The 25,236-nt window shown below is 40.0% G+C and overlaps 1 protein-coding gene across 2 annotated transcripts in view; it reads right to left on the reverse strand.

The window, feature by feature from the left end:
• MACROD2 (mono-ADP ribosylhydrolase 2) overlaps positions 1–25,236 on the reverse strand; it is a 2,278,672-nt gene that overhangs the window by 189,716 nt on the left and 2,063,720 nt on the right. For both annotated transcript variants that reach the window (XM_081556519.1, XM_081556518.1), the window contains exons 10-11: positions 15,045–15,089; positions 4,236–4,319 (exon numbers count right to left, since the gene is read on the reverse strand). In XM_081556519.1, coding sequence (XP_081412645.1) covers positions 4,236–4,319; positions 15,045–15,089 — 129 coding nt within the window. The remainder of the gene's footprint in view (positions 1–4,235; positions 4,320–15,044; positions 15,090–25,236) is intronic.

Consider the following 25,236-nt stretch of genomic DNA (forward strand, 5'->3'; position numbering starts at 1 on the left):
GTCCATGGGGTCGCAAAGAGTCAGACACGTCTTGGCAACTGGACAACAACAACAGGCAGCCAGACCTGGGTTTGAATGAACCACACATATGAAGTGAAACATGAAAGAGAGTGCTTTGTTATGAAAATAGTGGGAAATATGCCTGTCTCAGTTTTAGCAGTGGTTGGAGAAGAAAAAAGGAAGAAAGAAGTCTCTGTTGAGATTTCCTAACCTTATGTGTGCACTGACATGGGCTTAAAGACAAATAGCAAACAAAACAAAAAAGAAAACTTTAAGCCAAATATGTAGTTTAAGGTATTCCTAAATTGGCAGTATCTTCAGGCCTCGCAGAAAGCAAAATATAAATAAATAAGCTTTTATTTCAACTTCAAAAAATTTCCACAAAAAAATCCAATAAACATGTCAATAAAAAAGACAAAATAAACAAGGAAATCAACACAGGCATGAGTCTACAGAAAACATAAACTGTAGAATTTGACATACAGTTTGGAGATACTGAAATTTCAGATACAGATACAGATTATCTTAAAAGATACTTTCTGTGTTAACTAAATAAAGATTGACCAGGTATATTTAAAAAGGGACCAAATAAAACTTGTAAGAAGGAAAACCATAATAACTGAAATGAGAAACTCAGCAAACAGTTAAACACCAGATTAAAGAAAGTTGAATAGAAATTAGGAAGTTGGATGACAAACTTGGAAAACAAACCATCAAGGAGAGACAGTGACACAGGAAAAAAAAAAAGCAATGCAGGTTAAGAGTCATGAAGGGCAAAGAAAGAATAGAAGGTAGTGGAGATCTAACATTTGGTGAGATAATAGGTGAAAATTTTTCAGAACTAATGAAAGATGCCCATTTTCATGTCCAAGAAGCTCAGCAAATCATAAGAAGAATAAAGAGAAACCCACACTGAGGCACATCACAGTGAAACTGAGGAACACTAAAGCTAAAGACTAGATTGTCAAGACAGCTGGAAAGAAAAAACAAATAACCTAAAAATATACAATAATTAGGCTGAGAAATGAATTCTTAACAACTGCAGAATTGATAGGACTATGGGAAAATATCTCTAAAACACTGCAAGACAATCACCATCAACCTTGAATTTTTACCCAGCAAAATCACCTTAAAAAATGCAAAATAATATCTTTCAGACAAAGCCCTGAGAGACTTTCACTACAGAATCTGCCTGTGAAAGATAGAGGAAAGAGTTGAGAAAAGCATGTTTTATTGAAGGTGCTAAGTTTTTTGTATTGATATTCTCTCAGTTAAACATTTTGTAAGAAATAAAACTGGCCTAAATTATTGGGAGTTGGAGCTGATGGAATGGGTATTAACCAGGGTTTTTTTCAAATAATTATGCCTATGATGTGCTGGTTTATGGGTAGCATTACCATTTATATCAGATGCCAATTAGTGGTTTGAAATCACTAATCATTTCATTATTGGCATTGCACTGCAGTGGGTCAAATTAAAGTATACTATGGTCTATGATATTTCAAACAGAATAATGAAAACAAAACTCTATATCCAAAAAGTCCACAGTATAAAACATGCACATAATTTTAGAAAACATTTGATTTTTAAAATTTGATGTTTAATACTTTAGTTAGATATTTAAAGTTAAATACTTAAATATTTATAATATTCAGTCATTCAAAGTTGTAATGACGGCAACATTTCTTCCTTCAACAAAATGAGTTCTAATTTCCAAAAGAGGGAAAGGGGAAAAGATTAGAGACACTGTGCTGCTTCCAGAAAGAATAAAAAGAGATTCTGACATTAACAAACTACATAGACTTGGGCAAGGTAAAGAACCATTTGCAGTCTATTTTAAAAACAGTTTTGTAGAGAGAGAACACTTGACCATATGCACTCAAGATTCTTCTTCTGGATCAAAATACAGCTATTATGGTTTTATACGCTAGAAAATTCAGGTGAATTTGTATTCTGACTCCACTCTGCATGACTCTGTCTTTATACTACAGGGTGTGCCAAGCTGATTAGTAGTACCTGTCAGAGTTGGAAGCAGAGCAGGGAACCCAAAGGTAGGAGAGAAGTGAGAGGAGGTCAAGCGATGGGGAGTAAAGCTGAGTGATCTCTAAGAGAAAATAGCAGAAGCACATGTCACAAAGAGAGGAGCCAAAGAGAGCAAGTTCGAGGAACGTTCCTAACCTATTCTATTGTGCAAGAGATCACTAGGATGGTTATGGGAAGAAATCTCAAATAATTTATCTCAGGAGAAGGGCAAGAGGAGAAGGGAGTGACAGAGAATACGATGGTTGGATAGCATCATCGACTCAATGGCCATGAGTTTGAGAAAACTCCAGGAGATAGTGAAGGACAGGGAAGCCTGGCGTGCTGCAGTCCATGGGGTCGCAAAGAGTAGGACACGACTGAGAGACTGAAAACCAACAGGAGTAATGATAGTATTTTTGAGAAAAAAAAAATCAGTGAAAGCATTTTTCTGCATGGAGATTAAGGAATTCCACATGATAATGAATGCATATATGTACAAATGATTCTGAAGGTTCAACACATCAATGTAATCATCTATTTGGTCTGAATATAACTAGGTAATTTTCTGAACTCAATAAAACCAACACAAGTTACTAGGAAAAAAGAATTTAGAGAGATGACCAAGTTGGAAAATGATTGATAACTCTACAGCAGGAAAACTGCAGAGAAGGGTCATGACCCACATACCCCTTCTACTCAGTCTCTTTGCATATCCAGCAGGAAAGAATGATTGGGACTCTCTGAATCATGGGAGGAAGTGAAGCACAGGCAACAACATAGCACCTGAATCCAGGACATGGTTCGTTTTGTCAAAATAGAAGCACTGCCAAGTAACGAGTGCCCCCATCACGCAACCATCCACCACTAGCATGTCAGATTCTGCTCCCTCCCTCACTCCTTTCCCAGCAACTTCTGTATTTCTGAAGGCATTTTAGGAACAAACGTACAATTCCTATGTCTCTGTAGAAGGACTAGCACGTACATTTCACCACGATGCTATAGACCAAATGGTCCTGGTAACAAATCCACAGGGATGGCATTTTGGTGACTCAGAGCAGATTCTGGGATGATATATTTGGGTGAGGTGAAGATATATTATTTAGTCATATTAGGATTATGAGATGCTGCTCCCAAACAAAGCAAATTATTTAGCAAGCAAACAAGTTTTCACATATTTGCAGGAATAACTCAGAACAATTCCCCTGTTAATCAAGGTGACTGTTGCAGTGTATACCCCCAAGTGACTCTCAGGCTCTGGAAAACCACCTCTGACCTGGGTCATACATGTGACAGGAACATTTCAGTGACGGGGAGCCTCTCCAGGGAAAGGAGGCTGCTGTTCTGCTTCTAATTCATCTCCCAATCATGGTTTTAAGAGATTATCCAGGGAATGACCTAATTCCAGTAGGAGGTAGAGCCCTGGCTATTCTCACAATCAGATATTAACAAAGCTTAACCACCTCCTGCCAGTTAGAGATGCTGGCCTTCTCCTTGGTTCTAAGTGTTCTTTGAATGATTCTAAGCTTTCCATGACCTTTCAATGAATTAGGACAACGTGTACCATATCATGATCCTGCTTGTGATAGTTACTAGAATAGCCATCACTAATGGAAAGCAGACCTGTGCTAGGCACTTTATACCCATTATTTCTACTGTTACTCCCTCACTGTTCACCCAGAGTTACTATGGATCATTTCCTCATAAAATAGCCTCATTGGGCATACCCACTCAATGCATAAATGTGAAGATACATTGGTTTCCAGAAAGGAAAAGAGAACAGTAAATACAGAAAATGTTTCTATCACCCATTCCTGAGGTTTTGTTCTGGATCCAAATGTATTCATAAGAGAAAAAAAAAATGATCCCAATAAGACAATAGTTACCTTGCAACTCTTCACATAGAGATCTGGACCTTCACCCTTATGTGATTTCAGAACACCTAACTGGTAAGCAGTATCCACACTTTGCAGGAATGGAAAATACATCACACTGAGAAAAGGATTTTTTAAATTTTGTCTTTACTAAAATGATTTAAACCTGAATCTGCTATTTCACTCTCACATTCAGGGGAAAAAGGATAAAGGATAAAGAATTTCCCAGTGATTCTTGAACACTTAGAAATACCTGAATATGAGAGCATACACATAATTTACAAATTAAACAAGTTTCTTTTCACGGTGTATTTTTTTAAAGAGAGAAAGAACTGGACTTACCCTCGCTGGAGTCTTTGGAGCCTTCTGGCTTCTTTGCTTTGCTCTTCTTGTTGAGTGGAGAGTGGTCTTTTGGCTCTAACCCCTCTGGAAGCACAAATATATTTAATATATTTTTATTTAAATATCTCCCACTAGGGGTTCAAAATTATCATGATGTTTAAAAATACATTTTTCTTGCTAAATCCACACATAGAGTGAAGCTTAATTGCAGGTTCACCTGACATTATGGCTGAGCTAAATTTTTGCAAAAATCTGGGCTTCTCCAATGAACATGAACTTAAGGACTTAGAGCTTAGGCATAACCATTTGTTGTTGTTGTTGTTATTGCCATCATTAATGATTCACACGAATGTGAAACCATAAGGGTGTTTTTTAAATTAAAAAAATTCTCCATTAGGCAACTTCAAATTATTATGATTATTCTCTAGGAGACTTTGATTTAAAACTTCACGGATTAACTGACAGTTGTCATTCTGCGATTTCATTTTAGCCCTCAGAGTATGGCTAGATGAACTGTAAAGTCATCTCATTTTGGGGGAGTGGGGTGGGGCATGAAATTATCCTCCTTTTAGTTAACAGGTTTCTTTGGCAATCCAGATTATAAACAATTTCCATATGCCTCTGATTAAATTCCTGTGCTTCCCACTTTTCTCAATGCTCCTCCTGCCAAGGAGGCTAGTGACAAATTCTAAACACAGTTTTAGGAAAACTCTTTCAAATTCATCCCATTTGGATATGGGGTACTTTGTTAAACATTATATCTGCAGCTCTGGCCTCTTTATTTCTCAAAGCTTATGTCTTCAATTGTTCACATGGCATCTTATTTTGGATTTCTTCCACTGGCCCCTCCAGATCCGCTTTCCACCGTCCCTTCCTCCGGCTTTGGGACACTGGTCTCTATGGACGGCACCAATGAAGTCCCCATCTCTCTGGCTTCCTATTATATGCAGCCAATGGGGAGCCCAAGGCATTTATTTCCTAGGCTGCCAGTAGTCTTCAAGGACTAATTATCTTCCTAAATCTAAGGTCACAGTTCCTATCAACTGACCTTTTCCTCATGGCCTTCTCTGTCTTCTAGGTCCTGAAACTACCACCACACCCTGTTGTCTTTTCAAGGCTGGGAAGTACCTGTACTCCACTCTTCCCAACCCTAATGGTTCCCCTTTACTCAGCTCCCTTATATAAATAATCCCATGAGGCATTTCAAACAACGCAGCTGGAACAATACACTTGATGTCTGCAAATCTGTTCTCTCCACAGTATTCCACCTCTCAAGGGAGAGTGTGACTTATTTACCCAGGAGTTTAAACCCAGAACTGAGATATTATCCTTAATATTTTCCTTCAATTACTTTCCCAGTAAAGCAATTCCATCATAATGAGTCCTATTACCTCTGCTCCAAAATATAGCTTATGTTCATCTACTGTGCTCATCCTCTGCAACCACCACCCTAGTCCAAACTCCTAGTTTTCTCATCTTTCTATAATCTATTCTGGATATAGCAGCCAGAGTTCTCTTTTTTCCTTTAAAAAAATTATTTATTTTTTAATTGAAGGATAATTGCTTTACAGAATTTTGTTGTTTTCTGTCAAACCTCAACATGAATCAGCCATAGGTATACATATATCCCCTCCCTTTTGAACCTCCCTCTCATCTCACCAGATCACCCTGTTTGCTTGTTTAAAAACCACTGCTCTTAGAATAAGATCCAAATCCAGTCTCATGGGGCAGGAAAACAAGTCACTTGGGTTCCACCTACTACACTACCCCCGTCTCCCACTCATCTTTGGCTTCAGACTTATTAGCTCCCTTCTATCGTTTCTAGGCTGGTTCTTGCCTCAGGACCTTTACACCTGCTGCTCTTCCTTTTTCCAGACACACACATTCATATGCCCACCCCATTCCCATCTTTTAACACAGAATCACATTCAACTCCCAAGGAAGGCTTTTCCTGACTACTAAATCTGAAGGGTTGCAAGGAAAATCTGTCACAGGCATCACCTGGTGTAACTGAAATTCTCTTGCTCCCTTGTTTATTTCTTTATTATATGTCTCCCTCCTATTCCACCCTTCACCCTGAGACTGTAGGTCCCATGAGAAAGGGCATTTGTCTTTCGTAATCCTCTCTTGTGTCACTGGTGTCCAGCAGTGCCTTGAGAATTTCATTTCAAATTCTTTTTTATATCCCTGTTACCCAGGCCTTTCTTTGAGACCAAGACATAATGGGGTTTGTGCCTAATTCTCACTCTCTTAGCAACTATTACCTATGCCAGGACTCTGTAAGTCTACAATAGAGTTATGGTGACTCATTTTTCTTTTCCCATTTATTATAAAAAGAACAGAACAGAAAAATGCATTTGATAGATGTGCTATTAAAAACTTCGGCATTATGGACTACAAAGGGGTTTGGGCACTAGGTTAGGCTTTCTGTGGTTGCAAGGCAGTCACATCCAAGATCATTATCATGACCAGGGTGAAAAATGTTGCCAATGACTACATTAGCAACTCCCCCAAATTTCTGTCACCAGGTGTGGATGGATATTGACCTTTCAGAATGGGTTCAGCAAAAACAGAAATGAGATGCTTGAAACAGCTCACTGAGCACAGATGCTGGGTTCAAAAGGATTCATAAAATGAGCAGAGTTACCACTTGCAATATCCCTGGGAGAAGCCTCTCACCCTCCCTTGTGCCGAAATGCATTGTATGCAACTGGGACCAAGAGGAGAGCTTCCAGTACTGGGAGTTCAGCTCCAAACTGGCATTTCCAGAAAGTGGGTTGAGAATTAAATTGTGAATTCATGATTACCCATGTAAATGGGAGTTCTTGGGGAATGGGTAAGACTTAAAAAGACATCTCTGTGTCCACAGGTTGAACTATTTACATACTGTAGAAGTACTAGTGCTTCCTTTTTGAAGAAGCCATAGGGCACTCCTGGGGTGATCAGTGGGCATAGATGCATGTTAGTTATGAGCAGCCATCTATGACAGCGGTCCCCAGTCTTCTGGGGACCAGGAACTGGTTCCATGGAAGACAATTTTTCCACAGACTTGGGGGGTGTATGGTTCAGGCGTAATGTGTACAATGGGGAGCACAGAGGAAGCTTGTCTCCTTCACCAGCTACTTACCTTCTGCCATGAGGCTCAGTTCCCAACAGGCCACAGACTGGTACTTGTCCATGGCCCGGAGGTTGGGGACCTCTAGTCTATGACATAGCATTTCATAATACCCACCGAGACACTCATCTGAAAGTCACTGCTAATATGGCCTCCATGCTCACAGTTTTCCTCTCCCTCTTAGCCTGGGAAAGCTAGAGGAATCTTCCCCAATAGCATCCCACGCTTCTCCTTAACACTGTGTCATGTCGTCTCTGCTGCCTCTGTTTCCAGCAGAGGCTGGAACTCTGGGCTGTTGCCATAAGCATGGCTTTGTCCCTGAGGAACTCGACTGGGCTCTGGCTCTTAGGTGGCTGACCTGCCAGAGGTGGCTGCTGATTTTCTGTCCCTGGGGCTCAGGTTGGGGTCCATTTCAAGAGTGCATGGTCTTGGAAATGGAAGGACATGGGGAAATATTTACTATGCTAGGATTAAATGACTTAAACAGGATCCTAGGCATTTAAGTCAGTCTATTTCTACCACCTTGGAAAGGGGCAGAGCCTCTCTTAGGATGACTCTATCTGACACCATCTGATATTATTCCCCCTAAGCATTGGATAATAACAGTCCCCATCTCTTTGAGCTGTTGCATATCCTAAGTGAGTTCATGTATGTTGAACAATCAGCACAAGGAACAGCTCAATTAAAATCCTGCTCAGCAAAGGGGTGCTGGGACTGATCTGAGCTGAGCCATACTGTACTAATTGGTTGGACCTCCCTCTCCTCCACCCCTACATTTATTGGCTAATGTTTCGCACCTTGAAGAATACCATTTATACCAAAGAAATCTGCAAACTCTCCAAATTGGGGCTCCCCACTCCAACCCAGGGAGTACATTTCCCAGCACCTCACTGGTTTTTGATATTCATATTATTGTTCATTATCATTTACTAGCATTTGTTGACTGGTTGATTCACACAAACAGGCCTTCACTAGCATCAATTGCATTCTTAAAAATCCTTCCAGCACTACTTCTTGTATGAGAAGAAGAGGTTCAGGGCTCAGGGAAGGCTAGCTGTCTAGGAGGTCTTAGGAGGCTCAATCAGACTCTTCTCAGACACCAGCACACCGGAGCATGAGACTGAACAGAAGCAAGCCTGCTTACCAATATTTGGCAAGGCCAGCTGGCCCTTCATGAACCCATCTTGCACAAAATCCCCTATGATTTCAGCACTGAGATATTAGGAACAGAGAGCAGCTTCCCAAGCCCATTCTGCCTGAGTGACTAAGTATCCTTGGGCTACTGAGTGTGACATGAATGGCTGCATCCAGCTGCTAGAGATAAATCTCAGGAAACTTGGTGGGACTAACGTCAGAAATGATGATCCACTTAAGGCCCCTAAACCCCAAATGCTGACTCTAGCCTTGTGGGTTCTGCATTAGCGTTAATGATTTCCATGAACTCACTCTGTAGTTCAGATAGCTAGTTGGACCTTATGAAGAAGTCAGCCCCCTTTGCCTAGAAATGTGTACTTACATCACTTTGGGCAAATGATCCTTAGCAAGATAAGGGCCTTAAACTGTCTGGTTGAAAGGGCAGTGCTCCTCATGGCTGAAGGATAGTCCAAGGATATCCAAGGATATTCCATGTGAAGGGCAAGCATTAATGTTATATTCATGGAATTTAAGACAAGGTGAACAATATGAAAAGGAAAAAAGATAGGACACTGAAAGATGAACTTCCCAGGTCAGTAGGTGCCCAATATGCTACTGGAGATCAGTGGAGAAATAATTCCAGAAAGAATGAAGAGACAGAGCCAAAGCAAAAACAACAACCAGGTGTGAATGTGACTGGTGATAGAAGCAAAGTCTGATGCTATAAAGAACAATATTGCATAGGAACCTGGAATGTTATGTCCATGAATCAAGGCAAATTGAAAGTGGTCAAACAGGAGATGGGAAGAGTGAACATTGACGTTTTAGGAATCAGTGAAATAAGATGGACTGGAATGGGTGAATTTAACTCAGATGACCATTATATCTACTACTGTGGGCAAGAATCCCTTAGAAGAAATGAAGTAGCCATCATGGTCAACAAAAGAGTCCAAAATGCAGTACTTGGATGCAATCTCAAAAATGACAAAATGATCTCTGTTCCTTTCCAAGGCAAACCATTCAATATCACGGTAATCCAGGTCTATGCCCTGACCAGTAATGCTGAAGAAGCTGAAGTTAAACGGTTCTATGAAAACCTACAAGACCTTCTAGAACTAACACCCAAAAAGATGTCCTTTTCATTATAGGGGACAGGAATGCAAAAGTAGGAAGTCAAGCAACACCTGGAGTAACAGGCACATTTGGCCTTGGAGTACAGAAGGAAGCAGGGCAAAGGCTAATAGAGTTTTGCCAAGAGAACGCACTGGTCATAGCAAACACTCTCTTCCAACAACACAAGAGAAGACTCTATGCATGGACATCACCAGATGGTCAATACCAATATCAGATTGATTATATTCTTTGCAGCTAAAGATGGAGAAACTCTATACAGTCAGCAAAAACAAGACCAGGAACTGACTATGGCTCAGATCATGAACTCCTTATTGCCAAACTCAGACTTAAATTGAAGAAAGTAGAGAAAACGACTAGACCATTCAGGTATGACCTAAATCAAATCCCTTATGATTATACAGTGGAAGTGACAAATAGACTTAAGGGATTAGATTTATTAGAGTGCCTGATGAACTATGGACGGAGGTTCATGACACTGTACAGGAGACAGGGATCAAGACCATCCCCATGGAAAAGAAATGCAAAAAGGCAAAATGGCTCTCTGAGGAGGCCTTACAAATATCTGTGAAAAGAAGAGAAGAGAAAAGCAAAGGAGAAAAGGAAAGATATACCCATTTGAATCCAGAGTTCCAAAGAATAGCAAGGAGAGATAAGAAAGCCTTCCTCAGTGATCAGTGCAAAGAAATAGAGGAAAACAGTAGAATGGGAAAGACTAGAGATCTCTTCAAGAAAATTAGAGATACCAAGGGAAATTTACATGCAAAGATGGGCTCAATAAAGGACAGAAATGGTATGGATCTAACAGAAGCAGAAGATATTAAGAAGAGGTGGCAAGAATACACAGAAGATCACTTCTTGGCCTTTTGGCTAAGATCAAGTGTAGTAAGAATAGACAGAAGAACTATACAAAAAAAGATCTTCACGACCCAGATCATGTGGTGATTGATCACTCACCTAGACTGATGATCTAGTGTGGAATGATCACTCACCTAGAGCCAGACATCCTGGAATGTGAAGCCAAGTGGGCCTTAGAAAGCATCACTACAAACAAAGCTAGTGGAGGTGATGGAATTCCAGTTGAACTATTTCAAATTCTGAAAGATGATGCTGTGAAAGTGCTGAACTCGATATGCCAGCAATTTGGAAAACTCAGCAGTGGCCAAAGGACTGGAAAAGGTCAGCTTTCATTCCAATTCCAAAGAAAGGCAATGTCAAAGAATGCTCAAACTACCACATAATTGCACTCATCTCACATGTTAGTAAAGCAATGCTCAAAATTCTCCAAGCCAGGCTTCAACAGTATGTGATCTGTGAACTTCCAGATGTTCAAGCTGGATTTAGAAAAGCCAGAGAAACCATAAATCAAATTACCAACATCTGTTGGGTTATAGAAAAAGCAAGAGAGTTCCATAAAAACATCTATTTCTTCTTTATTGATTATGCCAAAGCCTTTGACTGTGTGGATCACCACAAACTGTGGAAAATTCTTAGAGATGGAAATACAAGACCACCTGACCTGCCTCTTGAGAAATCTGTATGCAAGTCAAGAAGCAACAGTTAAAACTGGACATGGAACAACAGACTGGTTCTAAATCGGGAAAGGAGTACATCAAGGCTGTATATTGTCATCGTGCTTATTTAACTTCTATGCAGAGTACATCATGAGAAACACTGGGCTGGATGAAGCACAGCTGGGATCCATATTGCCAGGAGAAATATCAAAAACCTCAGATATACAGATGATACCACCCTTATGGCAGAAAGCGAAGAACTAAAGAGCCCCTTGATGAAAGTGAAAGAGAAGAGTGAAAACGTTGGCTTAAAACTCAACATTGAGAAAACTAAGCTCATGGGATCTGGTCCCATCACTTCATGGCAAATAGATGGGGAAACAGTGGAAACAGTGACACACTATTTTTTGGGGCTCCAAAATCACTGTGGATGGTGAGTGTAGCCATGAAATTAAAAGACTCCTTGGAAGAAAAGTTATGACCAATCTCTACAGAATATTAAAAAGCAGAGACATTACTTGGCCAACAAAGGTCCATCTTGTCAAGGCTATGGTTTTTCCAGTAGTCATGTATGATGTGAGAATTGGAGTATTAAGAAAGCTGAGCGCCAAACAATTTATTCTTTTGAACTGTGGTGTTGGAGAAGACTCTTGAGAGTCCCTTGGACTGCAAGGAGATCCAACCAGTCCATCCTGAAGGAAATCAGTCCTGAATATTCATTTGAAGGAGTGATGTTGAAGCTGAAACTCCAATACTTTGGCCACCTGATGCAAAGAACTGACTCACTGGAAAAGACCCTGATGCTGGGAAAGATTGAAAGTGGGAGGAGAAAGGGACGACAGAGGATGAGATGGCTGGATGGCATCACCGACTCAATGGACCTGAGTTTAAGTAAAACGCAAGAGTTGGTGATGGACAGCGAGACCTGGCGTACTGTAGTCCATGGGGTCACAAAGAGTTGGACACGACTGAGCTACTGAACTGAACTGACCACTTTTTTCAATCTATGGTTCTTTTAAATAATAAGCTATCCTGAGTATAGTAATTGATATTTTAATTGAAATTTTGCCTTGGGCTTTATGTTTTACAAAAGGCAGGCAGAGTCTTTGTCTTAAGTTGAATTTTCTCAGAAGACAAAGAGACAAACATTTGAGTGCGAGTACTTAGTTTGAGAGATTATCCCAGGAAGCAGCAGAGGGGAACAGGGAGGTAAGACCAGAAAGGGAGGACAACCAATAAGTATATTAATGAGAAAGTTCAGCTGTGGACAATTCATTTCTACTAGGAGCCTCTGGGCGATAGTATTGAATCTAGCTGTCTAATATTACATATTGCCAATGATACTGGAAATGTGAATAGTCTGATTTGAAATGTGAGTGTGAAATACACACACATTTCAAAAACTTAGTATTGAAAAATAAAGATGCAGGATATCTGACCAACTTTTATATTGTTTATGTCGAAATGATAATATTTTTGATACGTTACATGCAATGTTAATTTCACTGGTTTCTTTTTACCCTTTTCAATGTGACTAAAAGAAAATCAGAAATTATCTGAATTATCAGGCTTCCATTTGAGGCTCCTGTTACATTTCTACTGGGCAGTGTTGGTCTAGGACATGCCTCAGATGCATCCTGCGATGGTATTGACCAACCATTTCCTGTTCAACCTTGGCTGAGGAGTACTCCAGAGAAGTCAACTCCCTGATACTTTGAGTGTTCTTTCATGAACAGAGACAAGAACTTTCCTTAGAAAGCTGCCCATGTTGTACAACAACCAGACTGCTAAGGGGGCTCCAGGTAGGGAACCCAGAGCCACTGTCTTGTCCCTCCTCCCCTTCTGCCATTCCACTCCTGACTTTGAGATCCTCCCTCTGCCTACCATGCCCCCTGAATCCACGGCCCTGGGGAGACCAGAGATACAAGAGTGGATAGAATGTCAGATCGTTGCGCCAGTGTACTGTTACTATGGAAAAGAACAGATATTATTCCTCCACGAGGACAGTGGGAGATCAGGTGAGAGACAGAGATTGAACTTCACAAGGAGAAGGATGATCTTAACCAAACCTTGCCCATCGAGACTGTCTGCCTCACAGTTTAAAGAGCTCTCTGTTTGTGGAGCTGCTCGGAACCAAGTTGTCAGCAACCTGTAGGGAGTCCTGGCAGCAATGGGAGGTCACACAAAATGAAGGTCTCGAAGATATCTATTTCAGTTCTGAAAATAGGCCCCATCTCGCGTCTAGAGCAGCATGATGCCAAAGTGAGAAACATGGGGCCCTCGTCCCATAGAATTGAGCCCCGTACTTCCTAATATCTGTCAGATTATATGTTGAGTAAACAAATCGATCACCAAGTATTCAAGGGACATTTCAGGTATGATATCTCATTTAGTCCCCTGAACAAGACTGTATAGTAAGAGTTATTGCCACCAGAAGTGCAAACTGAGGCTAACAGAGAAAACTCTAATCCAAAGTCTTTAAGTGGAGGAGCTAGGATTGAATCCAGGCCAACTGATTAATGTCTTCATTATCAAGCTCATATTGACCTTAGGCCAGAATCAATGTTTTTAACCACTGGATTTCTCTCATCAAACACTGGTCTTTTTTTTTTGAGGAGCAGGCATGTATCTCACTTTCTGATAATGAGAACAATATATCACATGTACAAAATGCATTTTCCAAAGATTCCCTCAGCCATTTTTCAGGTCCTACCTGCTATACAGACCCTCACTGATTCCCATCAGGAAACTGAGTCTATTCTCTGTTCCTCTGAGGCTGGGTGGGCTTGTGAAGAACAACTCCAAAGAAAAGAGTGTGGTGGAAGTAATTCTATGGGATTCTTGAGGATGAGTCTTAAGATAGGTTTGTGTCTGGCTCACTCATTCTCTCTCTAGAGAAACCAAAAGGAAACTGGCCACTGGAAGGAAGCCCAGAACACAGATGGAGGCCATGCACAGGTATTTCAGAAAACTGCCCCAGTCAAGGTCTCAGGTGACAGGCCTGTCAATCACCAGCCAGATATGTTGCTGCTTCTGTTCAGTCCCTAAGTCATGTCTGACTCTTTGTGACCCCATGGATGATAGCCCATCAAACTCCTCTGTCCATGGGATTTCCCAAGCAAGAATACTAGACTGGGTTGCCATTTTCTCCTCCAAGGGATCTTCACAACCCAGGGATCGAACCCAGGTCTCCTGCTTGGCAAGCAGATTCTTTACCACTGAGCTACCTATGAAGACCCACCAGTCAGACATATATGAGTGAACAAATCTTCCGGTGATTCTAACCACCAGCTGCTGAGTCTTCCTGTTGAGGCCTCAGATTCTGTGAAGTAGTATTATCAAATCAGCCCTGCTGTGAATTTCTGACCCACGGAATATTTCAGCATATAAGTAGGTGCTTAAGCCACCAAGTTTTGGGGGTGATTTGTTATACATTTCCATTAACTACATCATGGTCCATTTTTACCTTAGCTTTCAGAAAGCTCGAAGTCAAGTTTAATGTTTAAATACAGTAACTTTATTAGTTATGAATGGGGCTTCCATGGTAGCTCAGATGGTAAAGAATCCACCTGCAATGCAGTAGACCTGGGTTTGATCCCTGGGTCAGGAAGATTCCCTGGAGAAGGAAATGGCAACCCACTCTAGTATTCTTCCCTGCAGAATCCCATGGACAAAGGAGCCCAGCAGGCTATAGTCCATGGGGTTGCAAATAGTTGGAGATGACTGAGCGACTAACACATACACACACACACACACATATTAGCTATGAGTTAGAATGACCATTTTCTTACTTTATAACCTTGAGTGTACATTTCTATTATGTTAGCCTTATTTTGTCTTTCTTTGGAAGATATAAGATGTACATCAACAACAAAATGATCCTTGTCTATCCCCTAAGAATAAAAACATTAATACCTGAATCTTCTTTCATGTCAACATCTTCTTCTTCATTATTATCATCTAGTAAAAAAATAAGAAAAAGAAAAACTCATATGAAAGCTAGAAGTACCACTATTCTCCAATTTGACTCACAAAAAAAATTGAGCTAAAGAAAACATTTAGTAGAAAAGAGTATTAATTCATGATTTTCCACTCACTTATATTATCATGCTTAATTAGGAAGAAAGTATATACATTAGAGCACAATTTAACAACTAGGGTTTATATTTCCTTTAAAAACTTATTACATATTTTATAACAATATATATATGCAATAATTTGTTTCACTTATAAAAGTTATATATGGTCACTTTGGTCATCTCAATTCCTAAAAAAATAAAAATCACAGATTTTAAATGTCACATTTTCTGCATTTATTAAAGGTGTGTATGCTCACCTGAAGTACCTAAGAAATGCAGGCATCACCATTTGCTTGTAGGCTCACACACTATCCAACCCTGGCCCTGCACCAGGAAACGTGCTTGTTTGCTACACATGCAAACCCACACCATTAACCATGTACTTTCAAGTGTCCCTGCCAGTTGCTCCATTCCTACTTAACCCCTCTCATCTCATCTTCTAGAGTAAGTCCTTTTGACAGGACCCAGACGTATGCTTCCTCTGCCTGCTGAATGACGTATTTGTTTTTCTGAACTATTATATGTTATCATCTCCTCTCCTTATATGTTCCTCACATCCAGCCAGTGCCAAATCCTGTCCTATTCCCCTATTTCTTCTCTTTCACTCACATTATTACACCCAAATTCCAACTCTCAGGGCCATTCACCTTCTCTGTTTTTTGGTTTCCCGACTGTCCTGTTCTTCTTCCCACTCTTGACACCAATTCCCTTTACAAGTATCTGTCAAATCAGTCTTAAAACACTGCTCGCATCTGATTCACAACACTGGACAACCATTCTCTGTCTAATGAGAAAAGTCTAAAGTCTTTGGAGTAACACTCGAGGCCGACAATATCTGGTTCCAACCACTTTCTCAGTTTCACCACCCCTGTTCCACTCATGCTGCCAACTATGCGCATAACAATGCTTGGCTCTTCCTTATTTTCTTAGGCTTCCTTTGGCTTCCTTCCTCCTGCCTCAGTCCCAGAAGCAATGCTTTTCCCCATCTCTGTTCACACTTATACTTCCAGGTCAAGCTGAGGCACTGTAACATCTGTTCTACCCAAATTTGAATAAATAATGCTCTCTTTGGTACCTTATTTTTACTGCCTTCTGATGGACTTTAAGGACCTGTAGGCTTATATCTATATACTGGCCCCTCCACCCACACATTCACCAGGTATGTATTCCTGGATAAATTACCTAATAGTCCTGAGTTTCAAGTTCATCAGCTGTAAAGTGAAATAATAATAGTGCCTCCTACAGAGAGCTGGTGTAAGGATTAAATGAGATACTATAATATAAAACACTAGGACAGCTACTGAAACATCATTTAACGCTAAGTATTAGCTATTATTATTACCATCAAATCCCACAGCCTAGTTACTCGTAACCTGTTTTCCATAGGCCCACCTCTAGATCATAAATCCTACAAAGATGAAGAACATCTCCTGTGTTCTTTTGTCTTCCATGGCACCTAATCCAATTGCTTACATATTAGAATCAACAAAGAAATTTCTGCTGAATTAAATTTTTGTGTTTTTTGTTTTTATCTCATTTTGTATTAGCCAAACTGGAGAATTCTTGTTTATACTTTCTAAGTGTTTCCTACATATCAGGATAGCATGTATTTAGAAGATGGTCTGTAAGCAATGGGACTCATTCAAGATTTGCAACTTCCTAGCCAGATTTATTCAATATGACATTCCTCAAAGTGTTAATTATTAATGAAGATTAGAGATATAATAGCATAAATGGAAAATGCATTTAATTTGAAGTGTTACACAGATAATTCTTGATGGCCACAGTTAAATTTCAAAGAAGTAAAATTTCTGTCATTCAGATTGTTAGAAACATTTGTGATTTTCTACATAATTTCTTTTTTTCATTCTTTCTATGAATATAATTTTAGGAGGAAGAGTAGCTATTTCTTGGAAATGTGGTTTTCTAACCAAATGATTACCTAAATTCTACAAAGTAAACTCTTCACAGCTTTTTTTCTAAACTTAATATATTAAAATAGAATTTTATTTTCCAAAACTGCCTAAAATATCTAGAATCCTCTCTATGACAAGAGACCCTCTGGAATCTCAGAGTGGGATGGAAAAGGCTATATTTTCTAGGGGAAAATAAAGGAAACATCAAAGATCTCTCTGCTCCCCTTGTATCCATTTGTCCTTCTGATAAATACTAATTGGTAGCCTAGTATGTGCAAGTTTTGTGTTTGGGGAAACAGAAACACAAAAATAAATCAGACACTTAAATAAAACCTTATCTAGAAACTTATCAAGAGTAAGGAAACTAAGACATGCAGAGAAATTCAAACATATGATGCAGAGTAGTCACTGCCATTACAAAAGGTGCCGGAGGAGGGATAGATGCTTCTAGTCAAGGCTGCTGGGAAGGGTTCTCAGAAAATGTAACCTCAGAGCTTATATTTGAAAATGGACTCTATTGATAGCATAGAGGTGATAAAATTACCATTCTTCTAGAGTTGGTAATACATGTAAAGTGCTTATACAGAAGGAACATTCAATAAATACTGGCTGTCACTGTCATCATGTCATCATTAGTACTACATTTACTACCTAACCATTTACTGGCCAACACTGTGTGCCAGAACCATGGGAGGCTTTGGAGATACAAGATGACATTTTCCTCCCTCAAAGACCTCACAAAGAAGTTGGTGGCATAGAAAAACAAAACCAGAAAGCAAGGGAGCTGGAAGCCTTGTATGCAAATCCTGTCAGTCACTTTGTAAAAGGCTGCCCTGGAAGGGAGGGTAATTCCATGACCTTTCTCACTCCCCTGCTGGTGTAATGATTTCCACTTGAATTTTGTTTCAAGTCTGCTTCTGGAGTCAGGGAGGGGGTTGGGTATTCAAAGTAAGACAAGGTTAACGGAGCTCAAGCAGAGGGATATGCGGCTAAAAACATTTGGATGTGAACCGTAAGATGCTTTGAAGGCAATAAAACTAGTTCTGAATGGCTGAAGGGAGAATTTACAGAACTATGGATAAAGTGCTCTCTTCTACTATCGAAGGGTCTTCCCTGGTCCATGCTGAATATGGTGGTTAATTTTATGTATCAACATGACTGGACCACAGAGTGCCCAGACATTTGCTGAACACTATTCTGAGAGTGTCTGGGAGGAGGATTCTGGATGAAATTAACATTTGAATCCATAGCCTGAGTAAAGCAGATTGTCCCCCCTAATCTGGATGGCTCTCATCCAGTCTGTTAGGCTGACCCTCCCCCAAGTAAGAAGGGACTCTTTCTGCCAGACTACCTCTGTGCTGAGACACTGAATATCTTGTGTCTTTGACCTCAAACTGGAACAAGGTCTCTTCCTGGATCTCAAGCCTGTCAGCATCTGGATTGAAACTATACTATCGACTCTCCTGGTTCTCAAGCTTGCCCACCACAGATCTTGGGACTTGCTAGCCTTCATAACTGTGGGAACCATTTCTTTATAATACATCTCTTTCCATATCTATATTATTGGCTCCGTTTCTCTGAAGAATCTTGCTTACTACATCAGGTTGAAGCATTTAAAGTGTATCCTGAGAACTAAATAACTTTGAGCAGAGAAGTGACATACCATCCATTGAGTGATAACTTGTTTTTTTAATGAGATAAATTTACTTTAAAAATGCCTTCATATTTTGGTATTTGTGCTAAAATCAAGCAAGAGTACTTTGGTCTGCAAAGCACCTAATGTGCTGTTACTTATTAATGAAATCCAGTTTAGTACAACATTATTCTACATAATGTGCTCACTGGAGCCATATTTATTCAACACATTTCTAGCAATAATTTTTTTTCAAACAAAAACTGGAACTAAAAGACAATGTATAAAAGAAGACGATAGTCTATGGAGATGGGAGTCATGCCATTCAAACTTGGAAAGAAGTTAAGACATGGATGGAGCGTGGGCAGAGAGCTGCTCTTTTTAACAGTTCTTCAAGCAACCTACTTCTTTGTTAGAGGGCAAAAATAAAATAAAAGGTTCTCAGCCAAAGTGATACCATTTCAAAATAGAGAGCAATCAATCAGTTGGTATTATTCTGTGTGTTCAGAAATGCCAATTCCAGAAAATCCCCTTTCCTTCCTCCACCAGGGCTTCCCTGATAGCTCAGTTGGTGAAGAATCCACCTTCTTCTCTCCCGCAATGCGGGAGACCTGGGTTCAATCCCTGGGTTGGGATGATCCCTTGGAGAAGAGAACCGCTACCCACTCCAGTGTTCTGGCTTGGAGAGTTCCATAGACGATACAGTCCATGGGGTCGCAAAGAGTTGGACATGACTGAGTGACGTTCACATCACTTCCTCTGCCAAGGCCACCCAGAGACTAAGGCTCAGTTTCATCTTAAGGGGCCTCTTTGATATGAATTTCATAATGGATACAATTTTTATTCACTTCACTGTCAGAATAACCTGTTGAATTCTTCACAGAAAGTACAAATATGACTAAAGTTCTTATTTAGATTAAATATAAGTATGAAAAACAACTAGTTTTCAGTAATATCTAGCTTCATATACTTCAGAAACCCCTTCATAAGGAAGCATTTAACCTACTTTCACAGCTATGTACTACACCTTTTATGGGAGATTGAGTTAATATGAAAGATTGTTGGCTTAAAGATATTTGACTTTGGAGAAGTAAATAGTAGCAAATGGTCCCACGCTTCCTTGAAAAACAAAGTATACCACAGATTTTGCAATGACTTGGGGTTTGCCTTACTTCTTTACTTACCTAGAGTTCCCATAATTAATGCAGTCTCTGAGGGAAGTAAAAAGAAAACAAGCAAATAGACAAACTCCAAAACCCCACGGAACTTCAGTCTAAAGTGCCGTCTCTGGACCAGCAGCGTCATTGTCATTATCATCTGATAACTTGTTAGAAATGCAAGTTCTTGGGTCCCATTAAAGATCAGAAGTTCTTGGGGAGGGATCCATCACTCTGTGTTTCAATAAGCCTTCCAGGTGATGCTCATGTAAGCTGATGTTCCAAAGTACTATTTGTGCACTGGAGGAGAATGTTTCAAAAGCAGTAGCTGTCTCACTTTACATCCAAGCTAAGCTAACTTGGATGCCTAACCAATACTGATGCTGGTAAGGGATGTGCAAACCACGTGGTTGCTGGGAGCAGGAGACAGTCCTTCTCCTTATAAGGTAATACATGCTTGAAATCATCCAGCTAACACATAGCTGGAAGGCATGGTTATCATGGTCCATAGCCAGAACTCTCAGATTGGCTGAGGGACATGTACATGGATGGACACTAGCTCCAGCTTCATTCAAAGATGCCTGTGGGTTGCATGGACAAAGGAGTGTGTTACAAAGGAAAGTTACCCTCATGGACTATTAAGGCCGCCTCTCCACTCCCAGGCAGGGGGTAGGGGGAAATGAACGGCAGGCACGTGAAATAGATAATACAACACTGAGGTCAAAACTCCAGGGACACACCCGCATATGGGCAAGTCTATAAAGCAGAACAATTACAGTGATCTTCTCAGGTTTTATTTCATGTGCACCCAAGTGCTCTCTCCTAAGGCTTAATTTTCATACCACAGGCTTTTTATCCATCCTTTATTTTTTAAATAATTCATTATCCATGGCTTCTAGGAGTAATTTGCATTTGCAGAGAAAGGAGATATTAGCAAAAACACAGTGCTTCAAACTTTCAGGATTTCCATGAAGTAGGAAAGATAAAGGTATCCTCATGACTTCTTGGGAAACTTGACAAAGCAGAAATTGAAAACAAGGGAAGACTGATAAAGATGATTTCCTCACAGAGTGAGTATCTTGCATTATACTGAAAACTGGAGCCCCCTGGATCTAACAAATTGCTAAATTTACTTTATACAAGGTCACTGAGAGAGCCAGGAGAGAGTTTTTTAAAAAGTCAGCTTTTTTTTTTTCCTCTTTCCCCTACCTGGTCATTGACCTAGAGGAGCACTCAAATCTCATTCATTTATAAATAAATAAATAAAAGGCGTTGCTCAGAAGACTGCATGGTTCTGCTGTTTCTGGCTTGGCCAAATAGCTACATGATGGTACCAATCACTGAGATATGGGGTTCAGGAGTGGGGTGATGGAGAAGGGGAGACTTTGGATTTAGTTTTAGATGTGTTGAGTGAGAGATGCTGAGGGACTCTTGGCTGGAGATAGCCATGAGCAGTGAGGATACAGAGAGAAGTGGAGACAGAATGTTCGACAGGATAAAGGATGCTCAGGCATGTGAGATAAAGGCTGCAAAGGGTCACATGGAGTCATGTGATCAAATATTCACTGGTTTCAATAACCACACTCCACCCATCCAAGAGGTTTTGATAACCTCCCCAAGGACAGTGGCTGTAGCAGGGCAGAGAGAAATGCATGATTGCTGTGGTCTGCAGAGTAAATAGCAAGTGAAGAAGATAGACATCTCTTCAAAGATACTTGGCTGAGATCCCACTCCTGGGCATGTACTTGGACAAAACTATCATTCAAAAAGATACATGCAACCCAAAGATCATAGCAGCACCATTTACAACAGCCAAGACATGGAAACAACCTAAATTTTCATCACTGGATAAATGAAATACTGTGCTGTGCTTAGTCACTCAGTTGTGTCTGACTCTTTGTGACCCTATGGACTATAGCCTGCCAGGCTCCTCTGTCCATGGGATTCTTCAGGCAAGAATAGTAGAGTGGGTTGCCACGCCCTCCTCCAGGGGGTCCTCCCAACCCAGGGATTGGACCCAGGTCTCCCGCATTGCAGGCTGATTCTTTATCATCTGAGCCACCAGAGAAGCCCATGAATACTGGAGTGGGTAGCCTATCCCTTCTCCAGGGGATCTTCCCGACTCAGAAATCGAACGGGGTGGGGGGTGGGGTCTCCTGAATGAAATACCACACAGCCATAAAAAAAGAATGAAATAATGTCATTTGCAGAAACATGGACAGACCAAGTAAGTCATACAGAGAAAGGTAGATACCATATGATAGCACTTACATGTGGAATCTAAAATATGACACAAATGAATTTATCTGAAACAGACACAGACTCACAGACATAGGAAAGAGACTTGTGGTTGCCAAAGGGAAGGGGAAGTAGGGGAGGGATGGAGTGAGAATTTGGCATTAGCAGATGCAAACTATTATATATTGAATGGATAGACAACAAGGCCCTCTGAATAGCACAGGGAGCTATATCCAACATCCTGTAATAAAGAATATGAAAAATAATACATGTATATGCATAACTAAATCACTTTGCTGTACAGCAAAAATGAACCCAACTTTATAAATCAATTACCCTTCGATAAAATAAATTTAAAAAGAAGATGTGGCTGAGGGCACAAGTCAAGTCTATACATACGGTGTAATGTAGGTTGGAGGATTTTCACCTACTCTATTGTTTATCTTTATCCTTACTTCTGTGTCTCATTAGAAATTATTTCATTTATACACTATTCTCAAAAGTTTTTGTTACTTTTCCCACATTTGCCTCAATGTTTTCAACTACACAGCAGAAACCAGTCTACCTAGGACGTTTGACGAGTCTTTCTAAAGCACCTTGTAGGGGTTTTTTGTAAAGATGCCCTACAGCATCCGTCCTTCTGCCAGCAGCATTTTGTCTTCTCTTTTATCAGAACTTCCTAATGAGATCAAACTCTGCTTAGTCAAGGCTTGTGTCCTCAGGTCTTTATTTGTTCTGCTGTTTATCAGCATTTGCTACACACACTGCACATTCTTCCCCTTTGAAGAGACCGATTGCTTTCTGTTTAGGCCTGCTGCTTGTTCCTGCATTCAGGTTGCTTGGTTACAGCAACACTTCACTGGATTTTCATTGAAGGCAAAATGTGTTTGTAGCTTTTGAGGCCCATCAAGTGGAAATGGTTAGCACCCCATTTCCTAAGAAGGCAGTCAACTCATTTACGCACATTACAGAAAGCAGGTCTTGTATAATTCTAAACATCAATGCGACCTGCACATTAAAAGTGTACAAATGAGCACAAAAGTGCCAAGTCCCTGTAAATATTCATAATTAAAGAAAACTTTGAATTCTTTCATTCTGTAGATTTTTCTATGCACCGAATGTGCCATTTTAAATAAAAACAATGTGCAATTCAGACTGGGTCAACAGTTTGCTTGAGTTCCCTTTACTTATTCAAAGACAACTGATAGATTAGTTGACTGGTGCTGCTGTAAAAAATTTCTACATACTTAGTGCCTTACAACAACGCAAAATTATTATGTTACAGTTCTGTGGATGAGAAGTCAGATGTGGATCTAACTGGGTTAAACGAGGTGTTGGCAGGGCTGCAATTCTTTCTGCAGGCTCTAGAGGAGGCTCTATATCTTCAACCTTGCAGCTGCTAGAGGCCACGCACATTCCTCAGCTTGTGGCCCCCTTTGCATCATAAAAGCCAGCAAGGCTGAATCTCTCTGAACATTATTCCACAGTCATGTCTCCCTCAGACTCTCTTCTTTCTGTCCCCTTCTCTCAGTTTTTAAGGACCCTTGTGATTACATTGGCCCACTCAGATAAGTCAGGATAATATCCCTATTTTAAGATCAGCTAATCAGCAGCCCTGATTTCATTTGCAATCTTATCTCCCCTCTGCAATGTTAACCTATTTACAGGTTCTGGGGTTGAAGGCATCTTTGGGGGGTTTAAGGCATCATTCCTCCTCCCACATCTAGTAAATCAGGAAGCAGATGGCTTTGCATACAAAGTATCTGAGGAGTAGAACTAAGAACGATTCCATTTAGACATAGTGGTTTCCTATGGGATCAAGTACTTAGGCTTAAAATCAGGTCTTTTCTGAATTTTTAATTTTCAACTTCATTCTCTTGTATAAAAGGTTTCTTCTTTGCTTTCTTTTTTTCAGTCCTCATTCGTTCTTTCATCCCTTCTCCCCTCTTCTTTCCATTCTCCACCCTCCTCTTTTTCACATTTCCTTTCATCTTTCTTTTGTCTTTATGCCTACCTTTCCTCATTTGGTCATAAAAGAATAATAGCTAACTAACATCACAAAGACAGATGACTAACTGGGGAGCTACTTGCAACATACATTTGAAAAGATTAATAGCTTTAATATACAAATTGTTCTTACAAATCAATAAGGATAAATATGCAATGGTCAGTATAAATGTGCAAAAGATATGATTAGCCATTTCACACAGGACATTTAGAGCTATAATAAACAACTGAAAAAGGGATTAGCTATACTACTAAAAAAAGAAATGCACTTTGTTATCCACTAATTAGCTTAATTCATGTATATGAGAATGTATACCACTTGGAAGAGTAAGGAAATTATAAACTCTTAAATACTGCTTATGAGAATATAAATTCTGTGCAATGGACTGAATGCTTGTGCTCCCCCAAAATTCATATTCTGAAATCCTAGCCCCCAGTGAGATGGTATTAAGAGGTAAGACTTTGGGAGATAATTAACTATGAAGGTAGAGCTCTCATGAATGGGATTAATGCCCTTATAACAGGAACTCCAGAGAGCTCTCCTTCCACCACATGAAGATACAGTGAGAAAACAGCCACCTGCAACTCAGAAGTGGATCCTCACCAGAACCCGGCCATGCTGGCACTATGGTCTCACAATTCCAGTCTCCAGAACTGTGAGAGATAAATTTCTGTTGTTTATGAGCCTCCTGTTTACAGATTTTTGTTACATTAGCCTGAAAGGACATTAGCCTGAAAGGTTGTTCAATGTGAAGTGTCAACGTTCACATTTTTGACTCGGGGAATGGTGACTCCTGAGTACATGTCACTCACTCACAAGCTTGTAAACACAAAGGCCAATTTGATGATTACTATCAGAAGCATCTTGATCTTTTATGCATTTTGAAAAAGTAATACTCCTTCTAGAAAAGTATTCTAAAAAAATTGTGGCTATATGCCAATGTTTACCTATAAAGATGTGCTTCTATGAGTGTCGTTCATCAACAAATAGAGAATAATTTGCAATGATATTTTCACAGTTCAACAATATGATTTTGGTAAACATTGGGTTCATTAAGATTATGTTACAGAACAATA

Source organism: Giraffa tippelskirchi, chromosome 13, assembly GCF_054371585.1.
Source record: "Giraffa tippelskirchi isolate mGirTip1 chromosome 13, T2T-mGirTip1v1.2.pri, whole genome shotgun sequence".
In the NCBI taxonomy this organism is placed as follows: domain Eukaryota; kingdom Metazoa; phylum Chordata; class Mammalia; order Artiodactyla; family Giraffidae; genus Giraffa; species Giraffa tippelskirchi.